This window comes from Ranitomeya variabilis, chromosome 1 (genome assembly GCF_051348905.1).
Source record: "Ranitomeya variabilis isolate aRanVar5 chromosome 1, aRanVar5.hap1, whole genome shotgun sequence".
Taxonomy (NCBI): Eukaryota; Metazoa; Chordata; class Amphibia; order Anura; family Dendrobatidae; genus Ranitomeya; species Ranitomeya variabilis.
Genome location: NC_135232.1, coordinates 394,099,019 through 394,121,004, shown reverse-complemented (window position 1 = coordinate 394,121,004; position 21,986 = coordinate 394,099,019). Strand labels below are relative to the sequence as shown.

Here is a 21,986-nt window from a genome sequence, read left to right as displayed (position 1 = left end):
GTCATTCAAAAGTACAACTCAGCCACAAAAAAACAAGCCCTCATATGTCTATGTGGACAAAAAAATAAAAAAACTTGTGAGTCTTGGGTGAAGAGGGGGGAAAAACGAAAACAAAAAAAAGGAATTTGGCCATATAGGAGAAAAACTTGACTAAATCAGTGGTAGAAAGGGCACGTATATGCAAGCATTTGCAGTTCAAGTTTGGTGTTGACTGGAATATTTGTAAAATCTATGTGAAAGCAGAGATTATTGTAAGGTTATGAATCCTGCCTATTGTTTGCGTAGAACATCATGAGAAGCATATCATTTCTGATACCCTTTTGTGCCTTGGCTTTCACTCCCTTGGCTGGCACTGCAAGGTTGATAGGCCAGCACTTGTTGTCATCACAATAAATTCTAAGGTCAGGCAGCAGCCTTGGCAAGAAACTCGCTCTCCAATCTTAGAATCAGAAACATCAGAACAGTTTGTACCTCCCACAGGACAATGATGACAGGAATAAACTCCATATCTGACGTTCATTTATGCTGACAGCACATATTCTTCCATATTTAGTATTTAAGTGTTTTGAAAAAATGTGGGTGTTTTATTTTTTCCTTATAATTATATAAGAGGCAGCATAAAATTAGAGAGGATTCTGTGGAGGAAAAAATAGGACATGAAAATACGCACTGACTGTAATGCGTTTGTGAGCTGTCCGTTAAGAGCTCATACTCATTTGCGAGAAAAACGGAAGAGTGCAATCCGATAAAAAAAAAAATCGGATTGCACTCGGATCAATGTTATTCAACGAGTTACATCTCATCTGCGATTTTTTTTCTCAGCTGAAATCGTACTGAGAAAAAAATCGCAGCATGCTGCGTACTGCTGCGTATCTCGGACGAGACTCGCCAATGCAAGTCAATGGAAGCGAGAAAAAAACGCACAGAACTCGCACCATCCATTTTTTACGCACCGGTGTCCTTTGAAAAGCCGGTAATTCATGTGCGGCATACAGAAAAATCACACTGACAGGTTAGATAGAATACAAATATACACATGGAATACACATATACTGTATATACATGTCAGTAACACACACACATATATACCGTATATGTATTTATATTACATACAGTGCTGTGCAAATTAATTGGGTCAAAGCAAAAAAAATAAAATTTTATAATGCACTGTTACATACTAATTCTGAAAATTACATTATTTCCACTGGCTAGTTGAACAAGATTTATTTATTATATAATAAAACTGGTTTGAATCTCTGACTGGTAACCAACTTACAATTTTACTTAAAAAATGCTTTGTCCCAATTAATATGCACAGCACTGTAGATAGAGAGATTCTGTAAAATACGGTAACTGCATTCTTTTAGGCCGGTTTCACACGTCAGTGGCTCCGGTACGTGAGGTGACAGTTTCCTCACGTACCGGAGCCACTGACACACGTAGACACATTAAAATCAATGCATCTGTGCAGATGTCATTGATTTTTTGCGGACTGTGTCTCCGTGTGCCAAACACGGAGACATGTCAGTGTTCGTGGGAGCGCACGTATTACGCGGACCCATTAAAGTCAATGGGTCCGTGTAAAACACGTACCGCACACGGACGTTCTCCGTGTGCCGTGCAGGAGACAGCGCTCCACTAAGCGCTGTCCCCCCCACATGGTGCTGAAGCTGCAATTCATATCTTCTGTGCAGCAGCGTTTGCTGTAAAGAAGATATGAATAATCCATTTTTTTAGTGGTATTTCGTGTTTAAAATAAAGCTCCATGTCCCCACCCCCTGTGCGCCCCCCCCCCCCCCCGCTGTTCTGAAAATACTCACCCGGCTCCCTCGTTGGCTGTCGCTGCTTCAGCCAACGAGGGAGCCGGGTGAGTATTTTCAGAACAGCGGGGGGGCGCACAGGGGGTGGGGACATGGAGCTTTATTTTAAACACGAAATACCACTAAAAAAATGGATTATTCATATCTTCTTTACAGCAAACGCTGCTGCACAGAAGATATGAATCGTGGCTTCAGCACGATGCAGGGGACAGCGCTAAACTTTAGCGCTGTCTCTTGCACGGTGCGTGTGGTACCCAGTGGGCACACTGATGTGCCACAGAAACGCAGGGGCACACGGACATGGATAATTCCGGTACCGATTTTTTCCGGTACCGGAATTATCTGGACGTGTGAGACTGCCTTATACACAGGCCAGGTTTGTCGAGGTAGGTGTCGCATTGCCAAATTGTGTCCTTGCGTATTCCCCTTTTGTAAGGCCTGTTTCACACGTCAGTGGCTTCGGTACGTGTGGTGACAGTTTCCTCACGTACCGGAGACACTGACTCACGTAGACACATTACAATCAATGTGTCTCTGCACATGTCAGTGATTTTTCGCGGACCGTGTGTCCATGTGCAAACCACGGAGACATGTCCGTTTTTCTCCGGCAGCATGGCCTGCAAAGCCTCTCGCACACGTGCACACGGAGAACAGTGTGCACTCTCCTCCATGTGCACGTACCGCCGCAGGAGAAACAGCGCTACAGTAAGCGCTGGCCCCCTGTTTGTGGTGCTGAAGCCGGCATTCATTCCTTCTCCCCAGCAGCGTTCGCTGGAGAGAAGGAATGAAAAATCAAGGTTTTTGGGGGTTGTCTTTAAAATAAAGTTCGTGGTCACCTCCCGCCTCCCACCCACTCTGCGCCCGCCCGCTTGCATTAAAATACTCACCCAGCTCCTGCGATGCTTCCTCTCAGCGCCGGCAGCTTGTCCTGTGTGAATGGTCACGTGGTGCCGCTCATTACAGGGATGAATATGCGGCTCCACCCCTATGGGAGGTGACCACGAACTTTATTTTAAACACACACAAAAAAAAACACCTTGATTTTTCATTCCTTGTCTCCAGCGAACGCCGCTGGGGAGAAGGAATGAATGCCGGCTTCAGCACCACACGCAGCGGGGACAGCGCTTAACTCTAGCGCTGTCTCCTGCACCGTCTGTGTGGTCCTCAGTCGGCACACGGGCGGCACACAGCTGCCGCACGTGTGCCACACTGATGTGCCACGTGAGCACACGGACACCTCCGGTACCGATTTTTCCGGTACCGGAATTATCTGGATGTGTGAGACTGCCCTAACAGACTCGGCACCTTTTTTGCGACCTTCCTTTCCTTGTGGTTTGAGGGACCTCAGCGACGAAATATTGGCCTGGTACGATACGAGCACATTCAGTTCTGGAAGTACTGGGGCCCTCTCCTTTCTGACTGCCAAATATCAGGCCTTAATCACTACTTCCTGGAACTGAAGGTACAACGTACTGGTCTGGCCTACACATCGTGATAGCACAAAAGCGTTGTACCATCTGTACAATGTAAACGGCCAGCTTCTTGTACCACACCTTGGCTTTTCGCATGGCACTGTATGGCTGGAGGACTTGATCAGAGAGACCAACTACACCCAAGTTCTTATTGTACCCCAGAACACAGTGTGGTTTGTGGACACGTGTAGAGGTATCTCGTGAAGTTATGGTGGTGCTGCCATTACCATGTATGGTGATCAAGAAAAGGACATCCCTCTTGTCCTTGCCCACCAGCATGTTGTCGCTACATTAGACTCTGCTCTCACCCTTTTGAGCAGCTGCCCATTTAGCATCCTAGGGAGGCCTTTCTAATTTTTACAGAGTGTCCTACTTTAAGAACTTCAATCGGGGTTTCCGTTGAAATCCAAGAAAAACAGGATTACAATAGAAACCCTCATAGAGCACCGACAGAGCCAATCATTACGATTACTAATACGAGGCCAATAGTCACTTTGGACTCCATCTGGTCTCTTACATGGCAGGATTAATTTTTTGAGATGTGAACTGCTTGGTAGAATGCGCTTTTGTTCACGCCTGGAAAAGAAGGAAACCATGAGACAATTCTCAGCGTAAGGCCTCATTCACACGTTCATGTTGCATGTACGTGTTGTGTCTGTTTTTTTACACAGTCAGAACATATAACCATTATAATCTACGGTGCTATTCACATGTCCGTGTTTTTCATGGAGCATGTGTCTGTACACAACTCACAAAAACATGTCCGTTTTTCTCTTTCAGCACGGATGAAAAGGGCAAATATAAGTGTATGAGTCCGTGGAAAACACATAAAGCACACGGATGGGAAAGTATACGAGAAACTGTGTGATTTATTTATTTATTCATCAATGAAAAACACTGATGACACACTGATGGTGAAAACAGACACACGGATGACCTACAGATGACACACTGATCCAAAACAATTTTTTACAGGTGTCTAAACACGGATAAGTGAATGAGGCCTAAAGCACTTCATACGTGTGAACATGGGCTAGGTTCCTCCTTGACATGTGCTTACCTGAAGAGCTGGTCGATGTTAGTGCAGCAGATCCACTTGTCACCTGTGGGCAATTATTTTCCAGCAGTGGGCAGGAACTGTTGTTGACATGCTCATGCTTTACAAGCAATTCTGCTGCATTTGGTATCAGGATTGGAAGGCTTATTCCCAATTCCTCTTCTTGTGCCTGCTGTCTCCTTAAAGCTACCTGGAGATTTAATTAATAAAACGAAGTGAGAAAATACCTAGAGTTTAGTAACAGCAGAGGTTCTGCTGCCGAAGGTCATAATGAAATATGCTATGACTGTAGAAAAAGACATGGACCGCATATCCAAGAAACATACATAGATCTAATGCCTCTTATAAAACTGAACATGAGATTCTTAGTTTAAGGCCGGAGTCACAATAAACGTATGAAAAATCGGTCCGAGTCTCCCTGCCGAGAGTCTAAAGCGAGTGTCATGCGAGTACAATCCGATTTTCCACACCTAGCATCCGATTTACATCCGAATGCAGTGCGATTGCTATCCGGTTAGAAATGAGAATTTAAAATGAGCTTTTACATAGAGAAATTCTCCTTGTCATTTACACATCATTTTCAAAGGAAATATTCGTACAGTAAAATCACATAGTGAAAGGTTACTCTGTGATTTTACTGTATGTGGCACATGAATTGCCAGCTTTTCAAGTCACAAGGTCCAAATGCTGTGCGATTTTTTTTGTCACACCCATAGGCTTGCATCGGCGAGTCTCTGCCGAGTCTCGGTGACAATCGCAGCAGGCTGCGATTTTACACGCACGTAGAATACGCCTGAGAAAATAAATGGTGACGTGAGCTGCCCCATAGATTAACACTGGGCCGAGTGCTATGCGATGTTTTCTTGCATAGTACTCGGCCGTATTCTACGGTAGTGTGACTCCGGACTAACATTCTAATCAGACTGCCATGTAGGCATTAGATCAATGTATGATATTTGGATGTACAGACCATGTCTTTCTTTACAGCTATTTCATAATGAAATACAGAGGAAAAATAACAGGGTAAGTCATAAAAGCAAAGTGACACATGCCAAAGAAAGCAAGTTAAAAACACACTCCACTAAATACCACAGCACAGCATATAGTGGCAACCGCTGGATTTTTAGACAAAGCGCAAATAATATAATGACCTGAAAGCACTGTCCACACTACATTGAAATATTGGAAAAAGCCATGGACAAGAAAAGAAGCAGTTCACTTCAAGGATTCATTGGAAGACTGATGGCTTCTTACTAATTACAGTCATGGCCAAAAGTATTGACACCTCTGCAATTCTGTCAGATAAATACTCAGTTTCTTCCTGAAAATGATTGCAATCACAAATTCTTTGGTATTATTATCTTCATTTAATTTGTCTTAAATGAAAAAACACAAAAGAGAATGAAGCAAAAAGCAAAACATTGATCATTTCACACAAACCTCCAAAAATGGGCCAGACAAAAGTATTGGCACCCTCAGCCTAATACTTGGTTGCACAACCTTTAGCCAAAATAACTGCGACCAACCGCTTCCAGTAACCATCAATGAGTTTCTTACAATGCTCTGCTGGAATTTTAGACCATTCTTCTTTGGCAAACTGCTCCAGGTCCCTGATATTTGAAGGGTGCCTTCTCCACACTGCCATTTTTAGATCTCTCCACAGGTGTTCTATGGGATTCAGGTCTGGACTCATTGCTGGCCACCTTAGAAGTCTCCAGTGCTTTCTCTCAAACCATTTTCTAGTGCTTTTTGAAGTGTGTTTTGGGTCATTGTCCTGCTGGAAGACCCATGACCTCTGAGGGAGACCCAGCTTTCTCACACTGGGCCCTACATTATGCTGCAAAATTTGTTGCTAGTCTTCAGACTTCATAATGCCATGCACACGGTCAAGCAGTCCAGTGCCAGAGGCAGCAAAGCAACCCCAAAACATCAGGGAACCTCCGCCATGTTTGACTGTAGGGACCATGTTCTTTTCTTTGAATGCTTCTTTTTTCTCCTGTAAACTCTATGTTGATGCCTTTGCCCAAAAAGCTCTACTTTTGTCTCATCTGACCAGAGAACATTCTTCCAAAACGTTTTAGGCTTTTTCACTTTTTCAGGTAAGTTTTGGCAGACTCCAGCCTGGCTTTTTTATGTCTCGGGGTAAGAAGTGGGGTCTTCCTGGGTCTCCAACCATACAGTCCCTTTTCATTCAGACGTCGACGGATAGTACGGGTTGACACTGTTGTACCCTCGGACTGCAGGGCAGCTTGACCTTGTTTGGATGTTAGTCAAGGTTCTTTATCCAACATCTGCACAATCTTGCATTGAAATCTCTTGTCAATTTTTCTTTTCCGTCCACATCTAGGGAGATTAGCCACAGTGCCATGGGCTTTAAACTTCTTGATGACACTGCGCACGGTAGACACAGGAACATTCAGGTCTTTGGAGATGGACTTGTAGCCTTGAGATTGCTCATGCTTCCTCACAATTTGGTTTCTCAAGTCCTCAGACAGTTCTTTGGTCTTCTTTCTTTTCTCCATGCTCAATGTGGTACACACAAGGACACAGGACAGAGGTTGAGTCAACTTTAATCCATGTCAACTGGCTGCAAGTGTGATTTAGTTATTGCCAACACCTGTTAGGTGCCACAGGTAAGTTACAGGTGCTGTTAATTACACGAATTAAAGAAGCATCACATGATTTTTCGAACAGTGCCAATACTTTTGTCCACCCCCTTTTTTATGTTTGGTGTGGAATTATATCCAATTTGGCTTTAGGACAATTCTTTTTGTGTTTTTTCATTTAAGACAATTAAATAAAGATAATAATACCAAAGAATTTGTGTTTGCAATCATTTTCAGGAAGAAACTGAGTATTATCTGACAGAATTGCAGGGGTGTCAATACTTTTGGCCATGACTGTATTTGCGATTTGTGGGAGACCATTAATTCCATCTCTTCAGTGTATTTCCTTGGAATAAGATCACAGCTCGAGTACTACTGATGAAGAGTAGCAGGACAAAATACGTACGCTACTTACCTGGTAGCAGTGTTTTTTCAGGAGCACATGACAGCACAACGAGAGAGGGGATCCACCCTTCAGGGACAGGAAACCTACAGACATAAAAGGGCGGTACCTCTCTCCCGCATCAGTTGGTTCCAGAGCATGAGAGGACCACCTTGGTTAGTAACACAGATGCATCATACAATTATGTACATTTTATTATGTGAGTAAACATGGAAGAGAAAAACGAAAAAGTGTCATCCAAGAAAAGAATAGGGTTGGGAATTAAGGGTGCTGTCATGTGCTCCTGAAAAAACACTGCTACCAGGTAAGTAGCGTACGTATTTATTCAGTCGCCATGACAGCACAACGAGAGACTTTCAGAGAAGTAAGGAAGATTAGGGAGGGATAACAGCCTCAAGCACCATTCTCCCAAACGTGAGGTCTGAGGAACTACCCAGATCTTATCTGTAGTGTTTAAGAAAAGTAGATGGAGAAGACCATGTGGCCGCCTTACATATGTCTTCTATCGATACTTCTGATCTCTCCGCCCATGAAGATGCTACGGCCCTCGTGGAGTGTGCCTTTATACCATCTGGAACTTCGTTGCCACCTGCTGTATAAGCGAGAGAGATCGCCTCCCTGATCCATCTGGCTAAGGTGTTTTTAGATACTCTAAGACCCTTCCTCACTCCCTGATAAGCTACAAACAAAGAGTTACCTTTTTTCCAAACATCTGAAACTGAAATATATCTAAGGAGGCATCTTCTTACATCTAAGGGTACCGTCACACAGTGCCATTTTGATCGCTACGACGGTACGATTCGTGACGTTCTAGCGATATCGTTACGATATCGCAGTGTCTGACACGCAGCAGCGATCAGGGACCCTGCTGAGAATCGTACGTCGTAGCAGATCGTATGGAACTTTCTTTCGTCGCTTGATCACCCGCTGACATCGCTGGATCGTTGTGTGTGACAGCGATCCAGCGATGTGTTCGCTTGTAACCAGGGTAAACATCGGGTAACTAAGCGCAGGGCCGCGCTTAGTAACCCGATGTTTACCCTGGTTACCAGCGTAAACGTAAAAAAAACAAACAGTACATACTCACATTCCGGTGTCTGTCCTCCGGCGTCTCAGCTTCTCTGCACTGTGAGCGCCTGCCGGCCGGAAAGTGAGCACAGCGGTGACGTCTGACGTCACCGCTCTGCTTTCCGGCTATGGTGCTTACACAGTGCAGAGAAGCACAGCGCCGGGGGACAGACACCGGAATGTAAATATGTACTGTTTGTTTTTTTTACGTTTACGCTGGTAACCAGGGTAAACATCGGGTTACTAAGCGCGGCCCTGCGCTTAGTTACCCGATGTTTACCCTGGTTACCCGGGGACTTCGGCATCGCTCCAGCGCCGTGATTGCAAAGTGTGACCGCAGTCTACGACGCTGGAGCGATAATCGTACGACGCTGCGACGTCACGGATCGTGCCGTCGTAGCGATGATAATGGTACTGTGTGACGGTACCCTAAGGAATGAAATTTACGTTCCTTATCATTAGTAGGATTAGAGCAAAATGAAGGTAGGACTACCTCTTGTAATCTATGGAATTTTGAAGCAACTTTTGGCAGATAGAGGGGATCAGGTTTCATGATTACTCTATCCTCCCCAAACTGCATGTATGGTGGATGTCTGGAAAGTGCCTGCAGATCACTAACCCTTCTTGCAGATGTGAGTGCGACCAAAAGGGCTGTTTTGATTGAAAGGATTTTTACAGGGATAGTATCGATAGGCTCGAATGGGGCTTGCGTTAAGGCTGAGAGTACAAGATTTAGGTCCCATGGGACTAACTTTTGTTTTACGATTGGTCTGGACCTAGTAACTGCTTTGAAAAATCTAGAAATCCAGTGATTGCTGGCTAAGTTAAAATTGTATAGCGCCCCCAGAGCCGATACTTGAACTCTGAGAGTACTTGTGGCCAAGCCCATCTCTAGACCTTTCTGTAAAAATTCAAGAATCTGATTTATACATGGTTTTTGGTCAATTTGAGCCCCTGTACTTGATAGAAATTTTCTCCACACCCTAACATAGATATTTGTTGTAGAGGGTTTTCTACTCTTAAGGAGTGTATTTATTAGATCCTGAGAGAATCCCTTCCCCCTTAGTAACAACCTTTCAAACTCCATGCCGCTAGATGTAAGTTGGCTACTCGTGGATGAAGGATTGGGCCTTGGGAGAGCAGATCTGGCAATTCTGGAAGAATCCATGGTTGGCAGACAGACATCTTCCTTAGCCAAGGGAACCACGGTCTTTTGGGCCAGAATGGGGCTATCAAGATTACCCGGGCCCTGTCCTCCCGAATCTTCCTCAGAACTATTGGGATTAGGTTCAGAGGGGGAAAGGCATATGCGAGCCTGAAGTGCCATGATATTAGAAGAGCGTCCACTGCATATGGGTTGTCTCTTGGATTTAGGGAACAAAACTGGTGTAATTTTTTGTTCCCCCTGCTGGCAAAAAGGTCTATTTCTGGACAACCCCATATTTGAATGATCTGCTTGAAGATGGCTGGATTCAGTGACCACTCTCCCTGTCTGAGCTTGTTGTGGCTTAGATAGTCGGCTTTGGTATTGAGACTTCCTTTTATATGAAGAGCTGTTAGAGAGAGAAGATGTTCTTCGGCCACCTGAAAAATATGATTTGCAACCTTCATTAATGAACTGGATCGTGTACCTCCTTGACGATTAATGTAGGCCACGGTTACCCGGTTGTCCGATAACAGCCTGACGTGTCGACCCTGCAGGGGTATAAGAAGACTATTCAGGGCGTGTTTTACGGCCAACAGCTCTTTCAGATTGGAGGATGAGTCCTGCTCAGACTGAGACCATAGTCCCTGGACCCAATCCTCCCCTAAGTGAGCCCCCCATCCCTTAGGACTGGCATCCGTAGCTAATACTCTAGATACATCATTTGTCCAAGGGACCCCCCTACGTAGATTTGAAGCGTGTGTCCACCAAACAAGTGAATGCGTAGTTTCCGCAGAAAGTGAAAATTTACTGTCGAGGTGAGCTCCTAAACGACAGGAATTGTGTAAGACATCCCATTGTAGTGTTCTGGTGTGGAACTGAGCCCAGAGAACCGCCGGGATACAAGATGTGAGGGAACCCAAGAGAGACATAGCACTTCTTATAGACACTAAGGGATTGCCAATTGCCCTGGTGACTAGCCGTTGAATCTTAGCTACTTTTGCATCCGGCAGGCGACATTCCTGCCGACTAGAGTCTATAACAAACCCCAGAAACTCCTGTGATTTTAGGGGCTGTAGACGTGATTTTTTAAGGTTAATAATCCAGCCTAGCCTGTGCAATGCACCCATCACCTTCTCTAGCTGGTCCTTGCAATGTGATTCCGAATGACCCACAATTAACAAATCATCAAGGTATGGGATTATTAATATGTCTTGTTCATGCAGGTGTGCCATAACATCCGCCATAATTTTTGTGAACACCCGGGTTGCGACTGCGACTCCGAAGGGAAGTGCCTGATATTGAAAATGCTCTACCGTGCCGGCAAGTGAAACCGCCACCCTAAGAAATTTTTGATGATCTACATGTATTGGAACATGGTAGTTGGCATCTTTGAGGTCTAAGATGACCATGAAACAATGGTTAAAGAGTAACTTTATTGCCGTTTTAACCGATTCCATCTTGAAGGACGGAACCAACAAAAAATTGTTCAGGCCTTTCAAATTAATAATGGTGCGATATGAACCGTCAGGCTTTTTGATCAGCAATAGAGGGGAATAGAATCCCCTACCTTCTTCTGTAGGGACTCTGATCAGAACCTTTTTCTGTTGAAGCTCCCGGACCTCTGACTCCAGCGCCAACTGCTCTGTAGAGGAGGAACGAACAGGTGTCAATTTAAACTTGTCCCGAGGAATATGGTGGAAATCAAACCTTAGGCCCTTTTCCACAATGCCTAGAATCCATGGACTGTTCGTGATCTGTACCAAGGTCGGGTAGAAGGCCGAAAGCCTACCCCCCACCTGGTCCGCCAGTCATTGTAGTTTCTTAGAATCTCGTGAAGGATTAAACATAAATCCTTTACCCCTTCTTCTGTTGCTGTCGTATCTGGTAGATTCCCTGTTAGAATCTTTATATGGCCTTCTGCGGTTAGACCACCCTCTATTGTAGTTGCGTCTGTAAAAGGGTCTTCCTAGGAAAGGGAAGCGTTTTTTATTGTCTCCTGCCTTTTCCAATAGCTCATCTAGGACAGGTCCGAATAAATGAGCTCCTTCACAGGGAATGCTACACAACTTTGTTCAGGCTTGTAAGTCCCCTGGCCAGCATTTTATCCATAGCGCTCTCCGGGCTGCGTTAGATAACGCTGAGGACCTGGCGGCCAATCTGACCGAGTCTGCTGATGCGTCCGAAAGGAAAGCTGCAGCATCCTGGATTATAGGCATAGAGGCTAATATTTCAGTTCTGGGGACTTTATCTCTGAGCTGATCTTCAAGGTGACCTAACCACACCATCAAGGACCGAGCTGTACAGGTGGCCGCTATAGCTGGTCTCAAGGATCCAGCCAAAGTCTCCCTTTAAGGAAGATATCAGCTTTCCTGTCTAATGGGTCCTATAGGTTCCCCAAGTCGTCAAAGGGGAGAGATGTTTTCTTGCACGCTTTGGCGACTGCCGCGTCCAGCTTCGGAACTTTATCCCATGAGGATGAAGCCTCCTCCTCGAAGGGATATCTTCTTTTAAATGCAGGCGGAAGTGACCCCTTCCTCTCGGGTTTCTTCCATTCCTTAGAAATTAGCGTTTTAATTTTGTCGACCACTGGAAAGGCCCTCAGGGATTTCCGCTCTATACCCTTGAACATAACGTCCTGAATGGAGCATTCCGACTGGGTGTCCTCTATCCCCATTGTACTGTTAACAGCTTTAACCAGATGGTTAACTCTATCAAGGGACAAACAGGCTCGACTAGACTCCAATTCCTCAGAGGAGGAAGAAGACGGGAGGGACCCTGAGCTCAGCTCACCCGAGTCCGAAAACACTTCTGATACAGGGGATGACTTTTTAACTTCCGTTACACGAGATCTGGATTTCACAGAACTTCTGACTTCTTGTCTAACCATCTCTCTTATTGTAGAGGTCAGATCAGGAGCCTCTTCCTCTAGCAATTGTTGTATACAGGTTTTGCACAACCTTTTTAAATGCCCATCCGGAAGCGGCTCTGCGCATTCGGCACACTGCCTATGTTTGGCCTTAGTTAAACACTTCCTCCCCTAGTAAGGAGAGAGGGAATATAAGGGGAACAATCAATCAATGAGTGAACTTTCACGAAGATCACTTACCCTGCCAGCAATGAGTGGTACCGTAGATGGGGGGTCCTTCAAAGCCGGCAATTCCTTACGGCTTGAGGACTTTGGTCTTGATATCTGAGCCCCTTTAGCTCCACCAGCGCGGCTACTGCCACTAGACCGACGCTGAGAGCTTCTTCGAGGCTTTTCTGGCTGCTGAAGCGGCTGCTGCTGCTGCTGGCTGCTCTGAGTTCCTTCCGGCGACTCCATTATGGAATGAATCAGGAACAACTCAGCAGCCCACATGTACAGCTTTAAATTAGGCCCCCAGGGTACCGCCCCCGGATGGGGGTCAGCAGGGAACTCCAGGTGCCGATTACGGTAAGAATACCGAAAGGGTCCGCCTCCGCTCCGTGCCGCGCCGCCGCTGCCTGCCGTGAGACCGTCGGACCACCCCCCGAAGCCAGGCCCTCCTCAGACGCTGGGCGCCGCCATCGGCCGGAAAAGAGGCGCTACTGCACATGCCCGGCCGCGTCATCAGGCCGCGCCGCTCGCCGCGTCATCCGGACACGCCCCTTCTGGATGCAGCAGCGGCCCGCAGCAGTCACGCGGACCAGGACGGCAGCAGACCCCCCGGACCGACACGGACCCCCCGCAAGGCACGGACCGGCCCCAGGGGACCCGGCAGACGCAGCACCAAGTCCAGAACCCTACCCAGCAGGTACGCTCCTTGCTGCGGCCACCATAGAAGTCAGCCTATTCGCCTGAGGCTGCTTCCTCCTGCTGCCACCTACACAAGCAGTCCCCCTGCCGTGTGGTGCTTCCGGCCCCCTGATCAGGCCGAGGTAGGGGACCCCAGCTACCTGCATCGGCCTCTCAGGAGTGGGATTCCTTCATATCTTCGACCTTCTTCATAAGGCCTGTCTGAAGAGGTTCCGCTGTCAGGGACAGGAAACCAACTGATGCGGGAGAGAGGTACCGCCCTTTTATGTCTGTAGGTTTCCTGTCCCTGAAGGGCGGATCCCCTCTCTCGTTGTGCTGTCATGGCGACTGAATAATACTGTAGTTGTTTCCACTGAGTACGTAATCTACTATATAATTGTCTAAGGGTCACTTCCGTCTGTCTGTCTTTCTGTCTGTCCCGGAAATCTTGCATCGGTGATTGCCTACTCCCGCGCAGTCAATGCCCGCTCCATACTCCCCTCCAGTCACCGCTCACACAGGGTTAATGACAGCGTTAACAGACCGCGTTATGCCGCCAGTAACGCACTCCGTTAACACTGCTATTAACCCTATGTGACCAACTTTTTACTATTGATGCTGCCTATGCAGCATCAATAGTAAAAAAGATCTAATGTTAAAAATAATAAAAAAATAAAAATCATTATATACTCACCTTCCGTGGGCTCCTGGATCCAGCCGAAGCCTTTCCTGCTCCTCGCGACGCTCTGGTGACCGGTCCATTCATTGCATTGCGGTCTCGCGAGATGATGACGTAGCGGTCTCGCGAGACCGGTACGTCATCATCTCGCAAGACCGCAATGCACTCTTGGGACCGGAGCATCGGTAACGCCTCGCCTGGATCCGGGGGGGCCGACAGAGGGTGAGTATATAACTATTTTTTATTTTAATTCTTTTTTTAACAGGAATATGGTGCCCACATTGCTATATACTACGTGGGCTGTGTTAGATACTGCGTGGGCTGTGCTATATACTACATCTCTGTGCTATATACTATATGGGCTGTGCTATATACTACGTGGCTGTGGTATATATTACGTGGTTGGGCAATATACTACATCGCTGTGCTCTATACTACGTGACCTGTGATATATACTGCTCGGGCAGTGTTATATACTATGTGGCTGTGCTATATACTAAGTGACTGTGCAATATATTACATGGCTGTGCAATATATTACATGGCTGTGCAATATACTACGTGGCTGGGCAATATACTACGTGGCTGGGCAATATACTACGTGGCTGGGCAATATACTACGTGGCTGGGCAATATACTACGTGTCTGTGCTATATACTACGTGTGTGCTATATACTACGTGGCTGGGCAATATACTACGTGGCTGGGCAATATACTACGTGGCTGGGCAATATACTACTTGGGCTGTGCTATATACTACGTGGCTGGGCAATATACTACGTGGCTGTGTTATATACTATGTGGCTGTGCTATATACTACGTGGCTGTGCTACATACTACGTGGCTGTGTTATATACTGCGTGGCTGGGCAATATACTACGTGGGCTGTGCTATATAGTGTTAAATACTGCGTGGCCTGTGTTATATACGGCGTGGGCTGTGCTATATACTGCGTGGGCTGTGCTATATACTGCGTGGGCTGTGCTATATACTGCGTGGGCTGTGCTATATACTGCGTGGCTGCTATATACTACATGGGCAGTGTTATATACTATGTGGGCAATGTTACATACTGAGTGGGCTGTGTTATATACTGTTTGGTACGTGGCCTGTGCTATATACTATGTGGCTGCTATATGCATACATACATACATATTCTAGAATACCCGATGCGTTAGAATCGGGCCACCATCTAGTGCACAAATATTCATCCAAGTGCTGTCCGATGATTCCCACGGACAAATAGACTTGCGAAGCCGAGAGCTATCCAATTTACGGATTTAAATAGTGCACGCTGTGATTTTTTTTTCTCGGACAGACTCGATCCTAGGAAAAGATCAGACATGTACATTTCTCCACAGAGTAACATTGGTCCGAGTCAGATCCCATGTTTTGTCGGATAGTACTCGACTGAAAAAATGGTCGTCTGCACAAGCCTAATCCGGACTAGTCCTTGCAGATTTGTATAGCACAAACGTGGATTAATATGGCATTTTACAATTATAGAGAAATCACTAAGGCTGCCATCACACTAGCAGTGTTTGGTCAGTATTTTACATCAGTATTTGTAAGCCAAAACCAGGAGTGGGTGATAAATGCAGAAGTGGTGCATATGTTTCTATTATACTTTTCCTCTAATTGTTGCACTCCTGGTTTTGGCTTACAAATACGGATGTAAAATACTGAACAAATACTGCTAGTGTGACGGCAGCCTAAGGGTACTGTCACACAGTACCATTTTGATCGCTACGACGGTACGATTCGTGACGTTCTAGCGATATCGTTACGATATCGCAGTGTCTGACACGCAGCAGCGATCAGGGATCCTGCTGAGAATCGTACGTCGTAGCAGATCGTGTGGAACTTTCTTTCGTCGCTTGATCACCCGCTGACATCGCTGGATCGTTGTGTGTGACAGCGATCCAGCGATGTGTTCGCTTGTAACCAGGGTAAACATCGGGTAACTAAGCGCAGGGCCGCGCTTAGTAACCCGATGTTTACCCTGGTTACCAGCGTAAACGTTAAAAAAACAAACAGTACATACTTACATTCCGGTGTCTGTCCTCCAGCGTCTCAGCTTCTCTCCACTGTGTGAGCGTCTGCCAGCCGGAAAGCGAGCACAGCGGTGACGTCTGACGTCACCGCTGTGCTTGCTGGCTATGGCGCTTACACAGTGGAGAGAAGCAGAACGCCGGAGGACAGACACCGGAATGTAAGTATGTACTGTTTGTTTTTTTAACGTTTACGCTGGTAACCACGGTAAACATCGGGTTACTAAGCGCGGCCCTGCGCTTAGTTACCCGATGTTTACCCTGGTTACCGGGGACTTCGGCATCGCTCCAGCGCCGTGATTGCAACGTGTGACCGCAGTCTACGACGCTGGAGCGATAATCATACGATCGCTGCGACGTCACGGATCGTGCCGTCGTAGCGATCAAAATGGTACTGTGTGACAGTACCCTAAGATTTAAGAAGATGCTTATCAAAATGTAGAAATGGGGTGCAGTAAAGACATGGTGGAGGTTTCAGAAAGCTAGGGAACCTGTCAGGTTCCAATTAACCCCTTTATGATATATGACAGATTTACGCATGTCGTGTCCCTGCCTTTGATGTGGGCTAGCATGATTTAATCAGCCATCATGTGCCTTTAACAGGCGCGAGTGGAGCTCTGCCCACAGCTGTTAACCTGTTAAATTTCGCTGTCAATCTCTGACAGTAGAATGTAACATGCGCCAACATCCATTCGACGCTCCTATCGATGAGCCCATGAAGAAAACGCAAGGTTCCAATGGGTTGTCATGACAACCGGGGGTCTGCTGGTGACCCAGTGTCTGTCATTGAGAGCGCCAGCCCTTGGCGCCGGCTGAAGCACTGCTATATATAGCACAAGCTAAGGCTACTTTCACACTAGCGTTTTTTGCAATACGTCACAATGCGTCGTTTTGGCGAAAAAACGCATCCTGCAAAGTTGTCTGCAGGATGCGTTTTTTCCCCATTGACTAACATTAGCGACGCATTGACACACGTCGCAACCGTCGTGCGACGGATGCGTCGTGCTTTGGCGGACCGTCGGCACAAAAAAACGCTACATGTAACTTTTTTTGTGCTACGTGTACGCTTTTTCCGACCGCGCATGCGTGGCCGGAACTCCGCCCCCTCCTCCCCGCACCTCACAATGGGGCAGCGGATGCGCTGAAAATCAGCATCCGCTGCACCCGTTGTGCAGCGCAAACAACGCTAGCGTCGGTACGTCGGCCCGACGCACTGCGACGGGCCGAGTACGACGCTAGTGTGAAAGTAGCCTTAGGGACAATTGCAGCTTCAAGTTCTCTGAGGCTACGTGCCCACGTTGCAGATTCGTGTGTGGATTTTTCCGCACCGTTTTTGAAAATTCCGCAGGTAAACCGCACTGCATTTTACCTGTGGATTAACTGCAGATTTCCTGCATTTTTTGTGCGGATTTCACCTGCATTTTTACACCTGCGGATTCCTATTATGGAGCAGGTGTTAAATGCTGGGGAATCCGCACAAAGAATTGAAATGCTGCGGAATAAACAACGCAGAATTTCCACGCAGTATTTTCCACACCATGTGCACTGCGGATTTGGTTTTCCATAGGTTTACATGGTACTGTACACCGCATAGAAAACAGCTGTGAATCCGCAGTGTCAAATCCGCTGCAATAAAATTAAATAAGAGACGATCAAAACATCATATCTACACCAAAATGCTATCAGTAAAAACGTCAGCGCAGGATGCAAAAAATAAGCCCTCACCCAACCCCATATATTGATAAGTGAGAACGCTATGACTCTCGTCAAATGGCGATAAAAGCGGGGGGAAAAATTCAAACAAATCTCAGAATTTTTTCTCAACATTTACATAAAAAAAACTATACATCTTTGGTATCTGTGTACTAGTACTGATCTGGCAGGTCAGTTTTTCCCATATAGTGAACATGGTTAAAAAAAAAAACAATTATGGAATTGCACTTTATTTTGGAATTTTTTACCCGTTTTACAGTACACTATGTGGTAAAATTAATTATGTAATTCAAAAGTACAACTCGTACCGCATAAAACAAGCCCTCATACAGCTATAGTGCTACAGTAACGGAAAAATAAAAAGTCTTGGTTCTTGGAAGAAGGGAAGGAAAAACCGAAAACGGCCATGTGGTGAAGGGGTTAAAATAAGTTTTATCTTGCAGATTTCATCCTTTCCACATTGTATTTCTACATCTTTTTTAATCCGTTCCTTGTACAACCTGTTTTCAGCTTTATGACCAGGCCAAGTTTTTTAAATCTGACCAGCATGATAATACCTCTGTAACGCTTCAATGTATCGCAGTAGTTCTAAGGCCGGCCTCACACTAGCGAGTTTTACGGACGTAAGAGCGCAGAAATTACGTCCGTAAAACTCGCAAAATAAACGGCACAATTATTCCCAATGGGGCTGCTCCTATTAGCCGTATATTACGGTTCAGTATTATACGGCTTTCTACGGCCGTACAAAATCGCAGCATGCTGCGTTTGTCAGCGTATTGCGCAAAAAAATCGCTAATGAAAGTCTATGGGGGCGAGAAAAATACGGATTCCACACAGACCTGCAGTGTGACTTGCGAGAAATACGCAGCGCTGTTAATGAAAAGTCGGTAATTCAATTGCCGGCTTTTCATTTCTCCTGCACAAACCCGACAGGATATGAGACATGGTTTACATACAGTAAACCATCTCATATCCCCTTTTTTTTTTGCATATTCCACACTACTAATGTTAGTAGTGTGTATGTGCAAAATTTCAGCGCTGTAGCTGCTGAAATAAAGGGTTAAATTGCGGAAAAAATTGGCGTGGGCTCCCGCGCAATTTTCTCCGCCAGAATGGTAAAGCCAGTGACTGAGGGCAGATATTAATAGCCAGGAGAGGGTCCATGGTTATTGGCCCCCCCGTGGCTAAAAACATCTGCCCCCAGCCACCCCAGAAAAGGCACATCTGGAAGATGCGCCTATTCTGGCACTTGGCCACTCTCTTCCCACTCCCTGTAGCGGTGGGATATGGGGTAATGAAGGGTTAATGCCACCTTGCTATTGTAAGGTGACATTAAGCCAGATTAATAATGGAGAGGCGTCAATTATGACACCTATCCATTATTAATCCAATTGTTGGAAAGGGTTAAAAAACACACACACACATGATTTAAAACTAGTTTAATGAAATAAACACAGCGGTTGTTGTAATAATTTATTGTTCTCTCAATCCATCAGGAACACCCTCGCTTGGAAAAATAATAAACGCACAAGATACATACCTTCTGGTGAACCGTCACGTCCCACGAAGTAATCCATCTGAAGGGGTTAACTAATATTACAGGCACGAGCTGCGATAAACCACTCGCTCGTACCTGTAATCCCCGGGTGCTGAAAGGAAAGCAGGATCTGTACTTACATTGAGTCGCGGTGAGGCGCCCTCTGGTGGATGTTCTCATGAACTGCAGCCTGGGAACTTTTTCCCACGCTCCAGGTCATATGAGGACATCCACCAGGGGGCGCATCACCGCGACTGAAGGAAATGTAGGTCAATGACCTACATTTCATTCATTCGCCGGGGAATTACAAGCACGAGCACCGCTGCATTTAGCAGGGCTCCTGCCTGTTATATTAGTTAACCCCTTCAGATGGATTACTTCGTGGGACGTGACGGTTCACCAGAAGGTATGTATCTTGTGCGTTTATTATTTTTCCAAGCGAGGGTGTTCCTGATGGATTGAGAGAACAATAAATTATTACAACAACCGCTGTGTTTATTTCATTAAACTACTTTTAAATCATGTGTGTGTGTTTTTTAACCCTTTCCAACAATTGGATTAATAATGGATAGGTGTCATAATTGACGCCTCTCCATTATTAATCTGGCTTAATGTCACCTTACAATAGCAAGGTGGCATTAACCCTTCATTACCCCATATCCCACCGCTACAGGGAGTGGGAAGAGAGTGGCCAAGTGCCAGAATAGGCGCATCTTCCAGATGTGCCTTTTCTGGGGTGGCTGGGGGCAGATGTTTTTAGCCACGGGGGGGCCAATAACCATGGACCCTCTCCTGGCTATTAATATCTGCCCTCAGTCACTGGCTTTACCATTCCGGCGGAGAAAATTGCGCGGGAGCCCACGCCAATTTTTTCCGCAATTTAACCCTTTATTTCAGCAGCTACAGCGCTGAAATTTTGCACATACACACTACTAACATTAGTAGTGTGGAATATGCAAAAAAAAAGGGGATATGAGATGGTTTACTGTATGTAAACCATGTCTCATATCCTGTCGGGTTTGTGCAGGAGAAATGAAAAGCCGGCAATTGAATTACCGGCTGTTCACAGATATCGCGCTGAATGAAATCTAAATACAGAATATATATATATGTGTCTCAATGACATATATATATATATATATATATATATATATATATATATATATATATATATACTGTATATATGTTTTCCCGAACATTTGAGCACATAAATCCATTAGATGTCGGTTTTGCAAGCCTGCGCGAAAATCTCGCAGTACGGATGCCATACGGATTACATACGGAGGATGCCATGCGCAAAATACGCTGACACACCCTGACTACGGATCAATATTTTGAGAACATTTCTCCGTATTACGGCCGTAGTACGGACGTATAATACGTGGCGTATTGTCTTACGCCAAGTGTGAGGCCGGCCTAAGACTGTCTATTTGAGACACAATTTACTTTCCTAGGCCGGAGTCACACTACCGTAGAATACGGATGAGTACTATGTGAGAAAACATCGGATAGCACTCGGCCCAGTGTTAATCTATGGGGCAGCTCACATCACCGTATTATTTCTCAGGCGTATTCGACGTGCGTGTAAAATCGCAGCATGTTGCGATTGTCACTAAGAATCGTCCGAGACTCGACAATGCAAGTCTATGGGTGCGATAAAAAAAATCGAACACGGACCATCAATGTTGCGACAAATAAACACATTTTCCTTATTTCAGCCCATTGAGCCATTAAATTCCATGGGGAAAAGCAGTGAGAAATGTAAAGCCATACGCGTATAACACAGATGTCATATGGATACATAGGTGTGAGAAAATCGCATTATCGCATTGTAAACACATTACACACGGATGACCATACGGAGAACACTTGTGCGACTCTCGGCAGGGAGACTCAGACTGATATTTCATACGTTAAATGTGACCCTGGCCTTAGAGACAAAATTAGGTCGCTATGATTTGCGTTTATTTATGAAAATATCAAAAATGTTGCAAAAATATAAAAACATTTACAATTTTTGAACTTGGAATTTGTATGTACTTAAAAGAGATAGTCATATCGCAATAATATTTTACAGATGTCTACTGTACATCAGAAGGGTTAAAAGTTTAGCCGAAAATTTTTCACTTGTTTCAATGACATTTACAAAACCTGCACTTCACTTTTCAGAGGTGCATCATTTTTTAGACAACTCGTAAACAAGGTCAAATATATTAAAAAGTATACACTGGCGCTATAACTACAAATATATGTTTCACAAGTGCTGCCGATATCTCAAACGGATTTTGTGCCCAATCCGATAGCAAGAGAAACCAGTATAAAAACAATCAGAGATGCGGCGCTACAAGTGGCTAAAAATTGACCGTATCCGTGGTCCTGTTACAGCATATACACGACTCCTCTGTAAACGTGTTACACCTATTAGTAGCTAGACCAGCCAAGCCTCAATATACCTAGCACAGTATTAAAACAACAGTCGATAACTAGTAGTGCTCAATCACCTACTGTGTGTAGATCCTTAGACGGCTAGGCTGCTTGCTTGAAATTCAGGTATCAGGTCTTCATGCATAGGTATGCGCTCCGTTCCGAGGCAGTTCCCGTCCACACGGGAGGTGAGTGTGTGGATACCAGCGTGAGCCGATGTCAGTGACTGCGGGTGCTAACGGTGGAGACCGCGAGT

At 45.6% G+C, this 21,986-nt stretch overlaps 1 protein-coding gene across 3 annotated transcripts in view; it reads right to left on the bottom strand.

Moving 5' to 3' along the window:
- The window catches only part of DMRT1 (doublesex and mab-3 related transcription factor 1), a 419,177-nt gene that overhangs the window by 194,262 nt on the left and 202,929 nt on the right, over positions 1 to 21,986 (bottom strand). For all 3 annotated transcript variants that reach the window (XM_077249110.1, XM_077249111.1, XM_077249112.1), the window contains one exon: positions 4,353 to 4,539. In XM_077249110.1, the coding sequence (XP_077105225.1) occupies positions 4,353 to 4,539 (187 nt within the window). The remainder of the gene's footprint in view (positions 1 to 4,352; positions 4,540 to 21,986) is intronic.